Below are 15,667 nucleotides of genomic sequence, written 5' to 3'. Positions count from 1 at the left end.
TGTATATATATAGTCCAAGATTCCACCGGCTAATGACTTCAAAGTTGGTATGAAATTGGAAGCCCGTGACCCTCGCAATATGACTTCAGTATGTATTGCCACAGTCGTAGGAATTACTGGTGCCAGGCTGCGTTTAAGACTGGATGGTAGTGACAACAGAAATGATTTTTGGAGACTTGTTGATTCTCCAGACATACAGCCCGTTGGGACATGTGAAAAGGAAGGGGACTTACTTCAGCCTCCACTGGGTAAGGATACATAGTTTTAAAAATGACGTATTCTTACTACTGTAATATTCAGTAGAAATAGTTTTAAGTGATCCTTTAAAAACCTCTTCTCTTAGGCATTCTTGCAAATAGATGGTCAGGTGGTTACTGTGGAGAACGTATGAGAGGAACTCAGTACCATATGTTATAGAGTTTCACTTGAGTACACATTTGGCATATGTGTGCTGAAGGTTCCCCACTCTAGGGCAAGACTCATGCTGTCTTCAAACTTGAAATGTCAGAAGCACTTCTACTAGATTACACTTGCAGATTCAGAAACCCTTCTGAGGTGAAGTTCATAGCATTTTGATACAAGTCACTTACTCCATCTATATTGTCCACTGAGCCATTCAGCACTTTTGGTATGGGGGTGAGTGCAGGGGAGGGGTATGATTCCATATCCAAACTCTGGTTTGAAACTTGGGAATTTCATTACACCTATAATGGGAAGAAATCATACAGACAGGTGGGAGTCAGTACCTTTAGGTCTTTGAAAAGAAGGAGATGGATGGAACTTTTCAGCAAAGGTATTTAAGCACAAAGCTCTCAATTTTGACCAAGTTTTTAAAAGGTAAAAAATATTTGACTCTAATTTTGGGCGAAACTTTTCTTTTTAAATAGTTAGGTATAACATGATATTCTGTAGAAAATAAGTGATTTGGTTTATTTTATCACCTCTACATTCTGAGTGAATGGTGGGTATTGGTTTTTGTTTCTTCTTTATAATATTGAAAATGAGAGCTCTCTATTATAAAGCACAATGAGAGAATGGATTTTTTTGTCTCCTACTGGTGAAAAATTCCCTGCGAACCAAAAATTTAAGATAGTAATAATAACCACTCTTTCAGCAATATCTTTTTATACTGTCGTTGCTCTAATTGTTAATTATTCCTGTTTGGCTTAAAATATTTTAAAAAACTAATTGGAGATGTGTTATTCCAAGAAGATGGTTTAGGATGTGTGTGTTTTCTGCTTATTGTTGTCTTTTCTTTCTTCATATCATTCACATTTTTTGTTGTTTATTTTTATAATATTTCCTAAATCATATAGAATTCTATAAGAGATATAAGTGTAAACCTGAAACTTAGTACTTCTCTGTTTGTATTTTATTTCTCTGTTTGCAAGATGATACTATGTTTTTGTATTTTGTTTAAAGGAAATGCAGCTATTGTGGTTGTCGGTATTTCAAACACTAGCCAAATTTATGATCATTGTTTTTTCAGATTACTTTGAATTTACTTTATTAGTTAAAAATATGAGGTACATAGCAATATGTGCTGATTGGTATATATTTTGACAGTACATATAAAAAATACATAATTTTTGCCAATTTGCTTATTAGGTGCTTTTGAATAGTTCTATTTTCCATTTTAGTATAACGCAATTTGTTTAGTTTTCCTTTTTGAAAGGTTTAGTTTATTTAAACCTCAAGGGTTATTATTTTAAAGATTTTTTAAAGTTTTAACATACAAATAGAAAAGTGTACAGCTTATAAATGAAGACACTTGTATAACCACCACCCAAATCAAGACATAGAACATTATCAGCACCCTGGAAGCCCCAGTCCTGTTAATTCCAGTCATAACCTCCCTCTTCTCAAAGGTAACCACTGTCAAGACTTCCTAACATCATAGATTAGTTTTATCTTTTTATTTTTTATATAAACTTTCATCTATTTTTGGCTCTTTAATTTATGTTTGACTTTAGGCAATTATAGAATTAAGAAAAATGTTAAATTAAGAAAAATTATGGTACATGATGTAATAGGATAAAATGGAGGTTAAGAGAAAGACATAAATAAAGACCAGAGAATGATTCTTATGCAATATTCTAACCACAGTGAGGAAAATTCATGCTGTGGATAACTATTTATTAGATATCGCTAATAATATTGATTTACTACAAGAGAGTATATAACAAAACCCCTTCCCCCATTTTTCCTAGCAAAAATTATTTCCCTAGTCAGATTAAGGGGGTTTTGGTATAAGATTATTATAGGATGACTTTCTATCTGAACTTTTTGCATGTTTTGTCCTATTGATGGACCTATTGTCAGTGATTCATATTCCTCCCTATCTTAATGCATGTATTCATCAGGGATACGTGCCAAGTTCTCTCCAATTCTGGCATCAAGGCAGGCAAGTATTGCATGAAACAGATTGCCCCCAGAAAACAGTAAAAAGAGCAGACTGCTGTTCCCTGCTGCATGTGCCAGATGCTGTGATATTCACCATTAATTGATGAGATCTCCAGAAAAGATACCTATTGAGTCTATTTTGATTGCATCTGATACAAGTTCTAGAAGATGATCATGTTTAGTGTGCGTAAAGATTGCTAAAGTGAGAGCTGTCTTTTTTCCTAACATATTGTATGAAAAATTTCAAACATATGGAAAAAGTAAAAGAATTTTACAGTGAACACCCACATACCCACTACCTTATCATTTTACTGTACTTGCTTTATTACTTATTCATCTGTCCTTCTATCGATTTATCAATCTATCTTATCTTTAAATGCATCTCAGAGTAAGTTATTGACATCAGTACATTTTCTCTAAATACTTTATCATGCATATTATTAACTAGAATTCAGTGTTTATTTACAGTTTTTTTCTTTTGAGGTGAAATTTACATATAATGAAATACATCATCGGAATTGTACATTTGCTGAGTTTGAAAACTGTCTTTTTCTGAAAGGAAATAAAGCAGGGACTTTGAGGAAAAAGAGGGGCTGAAAGTCTCTTGCAGTCTTTGCCCTGCTTATGTGTCTGTTGGTGTGGAAAGAAGCTCTTTTGGGCTCTGGCTTGGATCACCTCTAGTATTATGGCCCATTCCCAATATATACATGTGTGCTGGTGAACCTTAGCTAATGGCTTCTCTAAAATGAGAGTTTCTACCCCCCACTGTAGCATTGTTGCCGGAGAGTATAGTGGGTACAGTAGCACTGATTGGAGGGTGCATCTGCTCCTCTTGCCCATTTCCTGAGTTCCTCAATAAGAAAATCATTCTCTGGAGAAGAATGGTAAAGGAAACCTATTTTTATACTAACTTGCTGTAATATTACAGGGAGGCTTTTTCATGATACTGATTTATTTTATAAAATAGGGTACCAGATGAATACGTCATCTTGGCCGATGTTCCTCTTACGAACATTGAATGGATCTGAAATGGCACCTGCGACATTCTTTAAGAAGGTAACAAAGATGTTATAAAAAGCTTCCATCAACTGGGCTGTGGTTTATTGTTTTAATGGGGGTGCTTATTAAATGCTTTGTCTCCTCTGATATGGAAAAGCAAAAATGCTTTTTAAAATTACTGGATTGCAAGTGTATTAGTCTCCTAGAGTTGCCATAACAAAGTATCACAGACTGGGTGGCTTAAACAACAGAAATCTATTTTTCATAGTTCTGGAAGCTGGAAGTCCAAGATCAAGGTGCCATCAAGGTTGGTTTCTGGTGAGGCCTGTCTCCTCAGCTTATAGATGGCTGCCTTTTTGCTGTGTCCTCACATGGCCTCTTCTCTGTGCATGCAGGGAAGGAGAGGGATCTCTGGTGTTTCCCTTCCTCTTATAAGTACACCAGATTAGAGCCCCATCCTTATGACCTCATTTAACCTTAGTTACCTCCTTAAAGGTCCTATCTCTAAATACCATCACTTTGGGAGTTAGGGCTTCAATTTATGAATTTTGGGAGGACACTATTCAGTGTGTAACAGTGGCTGAAACAGCAGAAATTTATTTTCTCACAGCTCTGGAGGCTAGAAGACTGAGACCAAGGTGTTGGCAGGTTTGGTTTGTTTTGAGGCCTCTCTCCTTGGCTTGTAGATGACTGTTTCTCCTCTTTGTATTTTCTCATGTTCTGTGTTCCTGTGTCCTAATTTCCTTCTCTTATGAGGACACCAGTCATATTGGATTAGGGCCTACCCTAATGGCCTCATTTTAACTTAATTACCTCTTTAAAGAAATACAGTCATATTCTGAGGTACTGGGGGGTAGAACTTAAACATATGAATTTTGAGGGTAGGACAATTCAGCTCATAACAGCAAGTCATAAAAAGGGCTCAATTATAATCACCCACTAGTCAAAATGAGTTAGTACCCTCTTTCTTGACATTAGATATAAAAGGGGTGCTCTACTAGAAGCAAATATTCATTACTGTTTTTTATTTACCTTCAGAAGTGAAGCTTCCCTTCACTTTGCTATGTTAGTCATCCTTTTGATATTGGAGAAAATGATGATGGGCCAAAAAAACCGCTTGAAAGTTACTTGGAGAAATTTGGTTTCAGAAGTAAAAGAATGTTAAAAACAGTCATCAGAAAGAATTTGTTATAAGGAAATACTTATTATATAACAAAGAGGGAAAATTCCAAAAATTCTTTATGCTCTTGAGAGAATGTTGAAGAGAGTACACTGTGTTAAGAAACAATGAATAAAAGCCAAGTTTTAGTTAAATTGTGGGTCAAAATAGTCTTACCCTCTTTCCTGATTGTTTTCTCAATCACTTTAAATTTTGTTACAACTATTCATATCAGGAATGGTAAACATTGTAGTTTTAAAAAACTTTTGAAGAAGATTAAAGACAAAAGGATATGAAACATCAACTAATGTGACTTGCATTGCAAAGAAGAATTTGAGTGCAGCTGAAAGTGGGCTTGCCTTACCAGCACAGGGCACACGCAGATCCGAGCCCTTTGGGCAGTGTGTAAAGCACATGTGAGAATAGCTAATAACAAAAGAGATGTTTAGCAGTAGTCTTTATTAAACACCTGTTAGCTTAGGCTGTGACTTTAGAAAAGCCATTGGATCTGTTTTACTTAGCACATTGCTTTATCAGCTAGTTACATGCCACATGTCACACACATTATGTTTTTCATTTTTAAAATTATAAAAGTAATTAATGTTTGTGTTGGGGGGAAAAATCAAACTACACGCTTAGCTAGAGTGAAAAATGAGTGTCCCTTTATCCCATCCATTCCGCTCTTCTCTCTAAATAGAAGTTTTATTTGTGTTCTTCCAGGCATTTTTCTGTGCATTTATAAACACATATGGGCTTTTATTTTTTTAAAGATAGTTTGGAATATTTTGTTCTGTGATTGTTTTTCCTCTAAAATTGCACATTTTGGGAATCTTTCCATTTCATTTCATATATATTACAGGTTATATTGTGCTCTTCTGTGGTATGGATTACCATACTTGATTTAACCTCTCCCCAGGGTTGGATGTTTAGGTTGTCTCCATATTCTTGTTTAAATCATCTCCCGTGAGCATTCTTGTATCCAGTTTTTGTATAAGTGTGAATGGTTACATCCATAGAAGTAGAATTGCTGGTTCAAAGGGAATGTATGTTTTAAGTGTTGATGTATGTTGTTAAATTACATCCCAAAAGGGTGTTCCAAGCTATGCTCCACTATTAGTGTAAGATATGTTTGTGTTCCCACACCTTCCCTAACAGTGAATATTATCAATCTTTTAAAATTTTGTGAATCTTTTTTTGGGAGGTGGGGATGAGGATGGTATCCCCTTGGTGCAATTTGCATTGAACTGATTACCAGTGAAATTAAGCTTTTAAAATGTGTTTAATGGCCTTCTATTTTTCTGTGAATTGCCTGATTATAGCCTTTGCCTGTTTTGTGTTGGATTTCTTTTCTTACGCTTATTGATTTGTAAGTGCCCTTTTCAGCAAATCTTGAAAGTTGGCCAGGAGCCATCTTAAATGCCCACTTCTTGACTCGAGCCTCTGGATAGCCAATTAGTTAGGAAGCTCCACCCACTTAGCTTCCTAATAATTTCTTTGTTGTGTCTCTTCTTTCTAACCTTACCACCACTGCCTCCCGTGCAGGCTTTCCTCTTGCCTGGACTGTTCAACCAGCCTTATAACTGCCTCTCATCTTCTCACCCTTCCGTACAACTGCTAGAAATATCTGACACAAAAGCCTTACCACATCATTGCCTCATTTAAAAGTTTTTTGAAGTTCCCAGTTGCACTCAGGATGAAGTATAAGTTTGTTAATATGACCTTTAAGGTGCTGAATGATCTGGTTTATGGCTGCCACTCCTTGCTTTGGATTTTATGTTCTACATTGCTTGTAATAGCCTGTTGATACCATGTTTGTTTTTAGAGCTGGTTATCTTTGGTTAACTCTTATTTTTCTTTTAAGATTCAAGCCAGGCATTAAATCCTCCAAGATACCTTCCCTAACTTCCCCTTTCCTTTCTTATAATTCTCTAGCGCCTTGTGCATATCTCAGTCTTTGTAGGTATTGGATTATATTCTTATTTTCACGGTCTCTTGCCTCCTAGACTAGAGTTCCTTTTGAGCAGTTAACATGTCTTTGTATTCTCATTGCCTATCATAGGTCCTGGTACATACTTGTTTATTGAATGAATGAAGAAAGGATGAGTAGAGAAAGGTGAATATGTATAGAAGAAGAAGATAGGTTTAGTTTTGGACGTGTCGAGGTGCCTTTGGGAAATTTGAGGAGGGATGACTACCACCAGACTTTTGGAAGTAAAGTGTTTAGCACTTAGAAACGAGGTTTGGCTTGGGTACGTGGATTTGGGAGTTTTTAGCTTAAACGGTAGTGATGGAAGCCTTGAGCATGAATGAGCTAGTCCAGAGAGAATATATGGAAGGAGAAGAGAGGAGTGTCAAGGTTAGAACCTTAAGAAATGCCCCTTCACCTCTAATATGTATAAGTACCCATATCAGGTACTTAATAAAAGTCAGTTAAGAGGAAGGCTGATTCTTGACTATTTCGTGGATAGGAAGTTCATCAGTTACATTAGCAAGAACTAAAAGCCAGGTGAAAAGTGTCCTCAGATTGGGTTAAATATGTAATTGTGGGGGCAGAATATTGATAGAGTTCATTCCTGATGGCCTCGTTTTACCCTGTGAAATAGAAAACTGAAATAGAAAAGGCTGGAGGGGTGGATTCATACATAGATTGAATTTCTGCTATGTTCCAACACTAAGGCAGAGAGCTTACTCTGGTTAGGGAGAAAATCAGCTAACAAATAAAATAATAAACATGTAATGAGAATACATTATTAGTCTTAAGACAAATGGGAAAGGTTTGGACTGCTGTATAGGACTGGAGATGGAATGGCCTTGGGGCACATGACAGTATTTTGGAGGGTTCAGCTAAGGATGAAGATTAAATGTGTGTGTAGCACTACATGTAATAAGCATGTGGGACTTTTCACCAGCAGGGCTCAGCAACTAAGTCTAAATAGGTTAAGCGGATGGTGATTTTGAACTAATGTTTGGAGAAAACAGAACAAAGACAAGGGGGTAAGTTGGTTTGCGGTGCTGGAAAGAAAGTGGTGACATGATACTCTGTAACCTGGGCATGAAAGGGTGTGATAGAATGTTAGAATGTTTGTTTCTCTTCTCTTTTTTATCTATATCAGTGGTTCTCAACCTGGAAGGGGGGTGATTTGCCCCCTAGGGGACATTTGGCAATGTCTAGGGACATTTTTGGTTGTCATAACTGTGTCTTGGGGGGGGCTGCTACTTACATTTAGTGGGTAAAGACCAGAGACACTGCTAAACATCCTACGATGCACAGAACAGCTCCCACAACAGAATATTCTGGCCCCAAATGGCAATAGTGCCAAGGTTGAGAAACTCCAATGTGTATTAATTCCTTGGTGATCTCCTCTAATTCCTGGCTTTAAATACAGTTTATATTCATATGACTTTCAAATTTCTATTTCCTATCCAGACCTTTTTCTCCCAACTCAGACTTGTATATCCAGCCTACCTACTCAGTATCCCCACTTGGATGTCTAATAGACATCTCAAACTGCTCCACCTGCGTGCAGCCTTTCGAACCTCAGGGAGTGGGAACTATCCTTCCAGTTTCTCATTTCTCAGGCCAAAAACCTTGGTGATTATTTCTTTCGCACACTACATCTAGTCCATGAGGAAATCCTGTTGGCTCTACCGTCAGAATATATTCAAAATTCAGCTACTTCTTGCCATCTCAATTGCTATCAGACTAGTACAAGCTGCCTCTATCTCTCACCTGGATTACTGTAGTAGCCTCCTCATTAGTCTCTTTATTTATAAATCTTAACAGTCCATAGTCAGCACAGCAACCAGAGTGTTCCTTTTAAAAAAATAAGTGGGATTATGTCACTCCTCTGCTTAAAACCATCCAGGGGCTCCCCATTTTACTGAGAGTAAAAGCCACAGTCCTTACAGTGGCCTGCACACCTCTACATAGTATGATCCCTCATCATCTCTCTGACCTCATTTCCTATTGCTCTCCCACTTGTATACTATATTTTAGCCACGCTCGCTTCGTTGTTCTTTGAACATTTCAGACACATCTCCTGCTTTAGAGCCTTGGCCCTGGCTGTTCTCTCTGACTTGAACACTCTTCCTCTAGATAACTGCACGGTTAATAATCACCTCCTTCAGGTTTCTGCTCACATATCACCTTCCATATGAGGCTTGTCCTGATTATGCTGTTTAAAATCGCACAACTCCTCTCCTACATTACTCTCTGGATCTCCCTTACTCTCTCTATTCTCTTTTTTGCATAGCACTTATCATTTCTAACATAGAATATATTTTACTTATTTTATTATGTTTCTCATCTTTACTAGCATGTGAGCACCACAAGGGGGAGATTTTTGTCTGTTTTGCTAGTTAATATATGTCGAAAACCTTCAGTAGTACCTGGCGTGTAGTAGGCACTCAGCAAATATTTGTAAGTGAATAAATGAAGGTTAAAGGACTAGAATTCTTTCTCTCTCCCCCTTTATTTTTTTATGAGATCACATTGGTTTATAACATTATATAAATTTCAGGCATACATCATTATATTTCAACTTCCATGTAGATGGCATTGTGTTTACCACCAAAAGTCCAGTTGCCATCCATCACTGTATACATGTGCCCCTTTGCCCCTTTCACCCTCCCCCTGCCCCCTTCCCCTCTGGTAACCACCAGTCTAGTCTCTGTGTCTATGTGTGTGTGTTTGTGTATCTTAGTGAAACCGTACCATATTTGTCTTTCTCTGTCTGACTTATTTTGCTTAGCATACTACCTTCAAGGTCCATCCATGTTGTCACAAGTGACAAGATTTCATCTTTTTTTATGACTAATATTCCATTGTGTGGAATATACACACACAGTCCCCCCCCCCCATATCTTCTTTATCCATTCAGCTGTTGATGGGCACTTAGGTTGCTTCCAAGGCTTAGTTATTGTGAATAATGCTGTAATGAACATAGAGGTGCATATATCTTTTTGGTTAGTGTTTTTGTGTTCTTTGGATAAGTACCCAAAAGTGGAACAGCTGGATCACATGGTAGTTCTGTTTTTAATTTCTTTGAGGACTCTCCATACTGTTTTTCATAGTGGCTGTACCAATTTAGATTCCTCTCGCAGTGTATGAGGGTTCCTTTTTCTCCACATATTCTCCAATACTTGTTATTTCTTTTTAATAATAGCCATTCTTGATGAGGTCAAAGAAGTAGTTGATTAAAAGTAAGGAAGTAGAAGTTAAGGACAAGAGTTTGTGGTCAGAGGTAGACTCTGGGAATATAGCCATACGCAAAGCAGTAAAAACTACCCTTATGGAGCTTACCTTCTACTGGGGAAATGAATAATAAACCACGTTAGGGGCTGGCCCCATGGCGGAGTGGTTAAGTTTGCGTGCTCTGCTTCCGTGGCCCAGAGTTTTCGCTGATTCGGATCCTGGGCACGGACCTACCACCACTCATCAAGCCATGCTGCAGCAGCATCCCACATGCCACAACTAGAAGGACCCACAACTAAAATATGCAACCACGTACTGGGGGGCTTTGGGGAGAAGAAGGAAAAATAAAAAATAAAAAAAATAAAATCTTCAAAAAAACATTTAAAAAAACATGTTAAATGAATAAAATATATATTATGTTTGATAGTTGTACGTGCTAAGGAGAAGGGAGGGTGACATTTTAGATACGTTGGTCAAGAAGGTCTTGCCAAGAAGGTGCCATTTGAGTGAAGATCCTGAAGAAAGGGAGAGAGTGAACCATGAGACCACAAGGGTAATGCAGATAATGCTGTGACTGGCTTTGGAGTTGGTGGGATGTGGGAAGAAATAGCCTTTAAGGAGAACCCATATTGTATGTAAGCAAGGAGGGAGGTTAAAACAGAATTCTTTACTAGCCACCTTCTGGAACAGAATCATTTTTTTTCCCACAATAAAAGAAAAGAGAATGATCCCTTGTTTATTTTAGCTATTGCTTTTGCAAATTATATCTGTGTGTTTAGGAAGTCATTCAAGAACTGATGATGCCAGGGGCCAGCCCCATGGCCAAGTGGTTAAGTGGGCGTGCTCCGCTTCAGCATACTGGGGTTTTGCTGGTCTGGATCCTGGGTGCGGACATGGCACTGCTCATCAAGCCATGCTGAGGCACAAGCAGAAGGACCTACAACTAGAATATACAACTATGTAATGGGGGGCTTTGGGGAGAAGGAGAAGAAAGCAAAAAGAAGATTGGCAACAGGTGTTAGCTCAGGTGCCAATCTTTAAAAAAAAAAGTATTGATGATGACAAATCCTGTTCTTCAAAAACATATTTAAAAGCAACTTTGTATCATCATCTTTCAGGGACAGCAGAGGAAACCATTTTGCCAATTATCTAAATCTGGAGGTAGCTTGTTTTGAGATAAAGCCCTTTCATTTGCTATGTTATGGAAAAAGAGCAGTTCCTTTTTTTTTGAGGAAGATTAGCCCTGAGCTAACATCTGCCACCAATCCTCCTCTTTTTGCTACAGAAAGTCTTATTCTTACTCTGTTATGTGACAGTGTAAGGTCCTGGGATCCTTATGTGCACCTTGAATATTTTCTATGTTCTGTGAATGTCCAGCACAAATTTATCAACTGCCAAGGTTATCCTTTGTTAAATCCACCCCTCCCCGCTTTTTTTCTTTCCATATGTAGTAACAATTAACCTTTAGCCCCTTCATGAAGTGGCGGTATGTAACTCTGCTTCTTACTTACCAGCTATTTATTTATCAGATACTTTGATGTTTGATCAAGCTAACTTTTGCCCTGCTGACTTTCAGGGTGGTTTTTAAGAATCAAATTAAGAATATGTAATTAAGAGGACTTTGAAGGCTAATAATTAAGGAACTTTCAGATTTCCAGTGTGTAAAGTATGACAGTGGAAAAGTACGGGATGATGAGATGGGTTTAAAGGGGGCATTAAAAAAGGAACCAACCTACAAGATATGTTTTTTAAATTATATCTTGGTGAAAGAATTAGTTGAGACTTTGTTTACTGTTCTTCAGGTAATTCTTTAGTTCATTCATTTTTTTGAAAAAAATGCTTGCTGTTGGGTACTGTGCTGGAAGTAACAATGTGAATAAGATATGGTACCTGCTTTTGAGAATCCCTTAGTTTCGCAGAGGAGTAAACACATTTCAACAGTAGTTTCACAATTGAAGGAAGGCAAGAGCACCTCTATTTGAAGTGGGCCTAGGGATGGGCAGGAGTTGGTCAGGGAAGCCTTAAAGAGCTGAGCTTTTAGATGGATGAGTTGGAGTTGGCCAGGCAGATGATGGCGTGGGTGTTCCAAGGAGTTGGCTGCCTAGGTTTAAAATCTAGCTCTGATACTTATAATGTATTCTTAGGCAATTATGCATCGATTTCATCATCTGTAAAATGGGGATAATGATTGCACTGACTTCATAGGGTTGTTGTGAGAATTAAATGAATATATATAGAAACATTTAAAACAGTACCTGGCATATACTAAACAATTGAAGGTTAACTTTTAATGTTATTCTAGAGATCTAGGGGGTAGGATTGGTAGGTTGTGGTCTTTGAATGTGAGTGTTAAGGGAAAAGGATGCATCTAGGGCAGTGGTTCTCAGCCTTGGATGCACATTAGAATCACCTGGGGAATTAAAATGTGCTGATGCCTGGGTCCCACCCCAGATCAGTTTAATCAGTATCACTGGCAGTGGCCCCAGGTGATTCTAATATTCAGTCGGGCTGGGAACCACTGGTCTAGGACTATTTCCAGGCTTCTGGCTTGGGTAACTGGATTGCTGATGGTGCCATTTACTAGGATAAAAAGGAAATTGAAAGAAAAGGTGTTGCTTTTAACATAGCACTTGGGCTTTCTAAGAATCTTGTTAGCATTTGCATGCTTTAACTTTTTGTAAGTAAGGAATACTTTTTTAAATATTGGTTTCTGGATTGGATATCATAAATGACCCCAGACTATATGACTTTCATGGTCTTGTGTCTGTATTTTATACTTTGAGTTTCTTTTTGGGTATTATCTGCTGCTCTTCCTTCTCTTTGGACTTAACCACCTTTCACCATACCCTATAATTTACATATTTATTAGGGTTGTTTGACTCCCTCTTTTAAAATTTCTTGTTGATTTTTCCACCCCTTTCCCCCACCCAGCCCCCAACCACCAGTGCCACTACCACTAGAATGTAAGCTCCACCAGAGCAGGGATCTTTGATATTTTTGTTCACCAACGAATCCTAAATTCTTGGTACATAATATATAATGCATATTTCTTGAATGAATGAATGAATACTATCAGGCTGATTTTGTTTTCTTCCAGGTTCTCGGCTCTGCTCCAGAGTGAGATGTTATAGAGCAGGGTTTTAGAGAGATCTGTGAGAACTGTTTTCTTCCTGTATTTAATTGATAAACATGGAGCTTAATTTTTGGTTGCTATAGGTTATAAGAATACACTTGAGCAAATGTTTCTTAATATACCTTAACAATGAAAACTTTTTTTAAAATGTTTTCATAGGAACCGCCAAAGCCACCTCTAAATAATTTTAAAGTGGGAATGAAACTTGAAGCTATAGACAAAAAGAACCCTTATCTGATCTGTCCTGCAACTGTTGGAGATGTTAAAGGAGATGAAGTTTATATCACATTCGATGGCTGGAGTGGAGCTTTTGATTATTGGTGCAAGTACGATTGCCGAGATATTTTCCCAATTGGGTGGTGTCAGCTGACAGGAGATGTTTTACAACCACCAGGAACTCATGGTAAGAATAAGTAATGACACGTTCTTTTGTTTTATTGAAGTTAGATCTAACTGCTATTAGCATTGAGGTTAGGACTAAATGCTCCACTGGAGCATCAGGCAGAACAGCGAGGGCACTATACAGGCCAGAGAACCCAAGTTAAAGAAGGCTATGATTAGAATTCTTGAGGGCCAACCCAGCATCATAGTCTCAATTGACAGTCCACACTGGAGAAGATGGGCAAAGCTACAAGTCGCACTTGGACCATTGAAGGCTTGCTAGTATCAGCATTTTGGGGTGCTCAGCTACCTTTGTAGTTGATATTCAATTTAAAATTACACATGGTATTCCATTGTTTGTATCTCAATGATAGTTTTTAAAAGTTTGGGCATAACAACTGTTACGTACGTGTTTTACATGATTTTGGTAGTATTCTCAAGTTAAATTGATACTTTGATAGTCTTAAGTAAAATCTACACATCAGTGAATATTTTCGACTCTATAGAAGCCATCATAGCTTAGTATGTTATTTTAGTCGTGTGTTTATCAGCTGTAATGCCGTGCTTCCTAAGTTGAATACTATGATCATCTAGATATTTTCTTTCAGAGGAAAGTCATCAATATATTGAAGCTCCTTGGTGACTCTTCCAAGGACTCAGTCATTCCTAACCTGGTCTTCTGTGATGGAATAACTGCTGAGGTTTAAGTGGGGTCTAAGCACGGAACCCAATCATTGGCCTAAGTTAAATATAAACTTATTAGTGGAATCAAATGTTAACATACTTAAAACTTACCCAACTAAATTTATTTATTTATACCAGAATAAAAGAAAGATGGGTATAGAAAATGAGTAGGTAGGATGTGTGGAGGAGGGCAGTAGCTAGGTAAGAGCATATAGCCATATTATTCTTATAACTGCTCTTAGAATCTTCTATAATTTGGGACTTTAACAAATCCCGTTATACTACAATACATACTGTGATGTTCTTTTTATTACATACTACTTTTATTAGTTCCCTGTTGCCATAATTTTAAGAGACAGATATTAATGGTTGACTTTTGTAAAATTTAGTATGATAACAGATCTATGTGCATATGATACTAAGATAAATAAGGCATAGTCTCTGCCCTCAAGAAGTTTACCTGCTAGTAGGAGAGGGATGAATGGAGGGGGTAGACTTTAAAAAAAATACAATGCAAAATTAGCAATGCAAAAATAGGTATGTATGGTAGATATGAAGATGGTCCAAAGACATCCACTCTGTTTAGGCTAGATGGAAAGGTGTTTGGGTAAAGGAAAGCTTCACAGAAAGACACATTATCTGAATCTTAAGAGAGGAGAAGGAGTTTGCCATGCAGAATGGAAATAGAAGTGGGGTGGACACATCACAGAGGTGTAAAATCGCACAGTTTATCCTGAAAACTCATGAATTCAGTTTGGGACATGGTGACTTTGGAGTATGTGACCAGGAATGCTGTTGTCCTCCAGTATTTGGTCTCCCTTTTTTTTTTCTTAGTAGCATAATTTGGCTGCCTAACATAAAGACTATGTTACCAGCCTTCCTAGCAGTTAGATATAGCCATGAGACTAAGCCTGGTCACTGGGATAAAAGTACAGGTAGTGTGTTCTACTTTCAGGGAGTATGTTACAGAGATATGAATGTACTCTTCTCTGTTTCTTCTTTTGCTTCTATCCTGCTGCTTGGAATGTGGTTATTTTGGGTGGCTCTCCATCTTGGACCATGAAATGGGGACCATATTCTAGGCATAGTGGGGTGGAAAGCAGAAAGGAGCCAGAGTCCCTGAGAACTTTGTGGAGCAGCATTTTCATACTAGCCTGTTCCAGACTGTCATTTGAGAGAAATAAACTTCTATGTTATATAAACCACTACTCTTTTGGGCTTTTCTGTTGCTGTTAGTTGAACTTAATTCTAACTGATTCAGGGTAGCTTTAGGACATCCAGGTGGACATGTCCATTGGATAGCTGCACATGCAAGTGTGGAGCCTAAAAGAGATAATTCTTGGTTGACAAAGTAGTTTTGAGGGTCATTATGTTCATTCAAACAAATATTTTTTGTGTCAGGTGGGATTATATGTTCTGGCGGGGGAGGGGTGGGCAGTTTACACATCCTATTGATAGCAGTAAATGGTGGAAGTTCTGGGTGTGGTTTTGATTGTTCTTGTGTAACAAGTAGAGGTAGAAGAGGACCAATGACAGAACCTTGTGGATCAACATTTAAAACGATAATTCTCACACTTGAATTACCTGGGGAGCTTGTTAAAAGGCTGATGCTCTGGAACTCACATCCAGGGGTTCTGAATCAGTAGGTCCAGAGTGGGGCTCAGGTGTTTCCATTGCACGTGATTTGAGGCCCAAACCTTGAGAAACACAAAAA

At 37.9% G+C, this 15,667-nt stretch overlaps 1 protein-coding gene across 2 annotated transcripts in view; it reads left to right on the top strand.

Annotated features, from left to right (window-relative positions):
• SCML2 (Scm polycomb group protein like 2) overlaps positions 1 to 15,667 on the top strand; it is a 92,409-nt gene that overhangs the window by 32,779 nt on the left and 43,963 nt on the right. For both annotated transcript variants that reach the window (XM_070606711.1, XM_070606712.1), the window contains exons 5-7: positions 14 to 248; positions 3,371 to 3,459; positions 13,048 to 13,291. In XM_070606711.1, coding sequence (XP_070462812.1) covers positions 14 to 248; positions 3,371 to 3,459; positions 13,048 to 13,291 — 568 coding nt within the window. The remainder of the gene's footprint in view (positions 1 to 13; positions 249 to 3,370; positions 3,460 to 13,047; positions 13,292 to 15,667) is intronic.

Source organism: Equus przewalskii, chromosome X (assembly GCF_037783145.1).
Source record: "Equus przewalskii isolate Varuska chromosome X, EquPr2, whole genome shotgun sequence".
NCBI classification, from domain to species: domain Eukaryota; kingdom Metazoa; phylum Chordata; class Mammalia; order Perissodactyla; family Equidae; genus Equus; species Equus przewalskii.
Note: the sequence above shows the minus strand (reverse complement) of the source record. Positions and strands in the feature narration are given on the sequence as shown.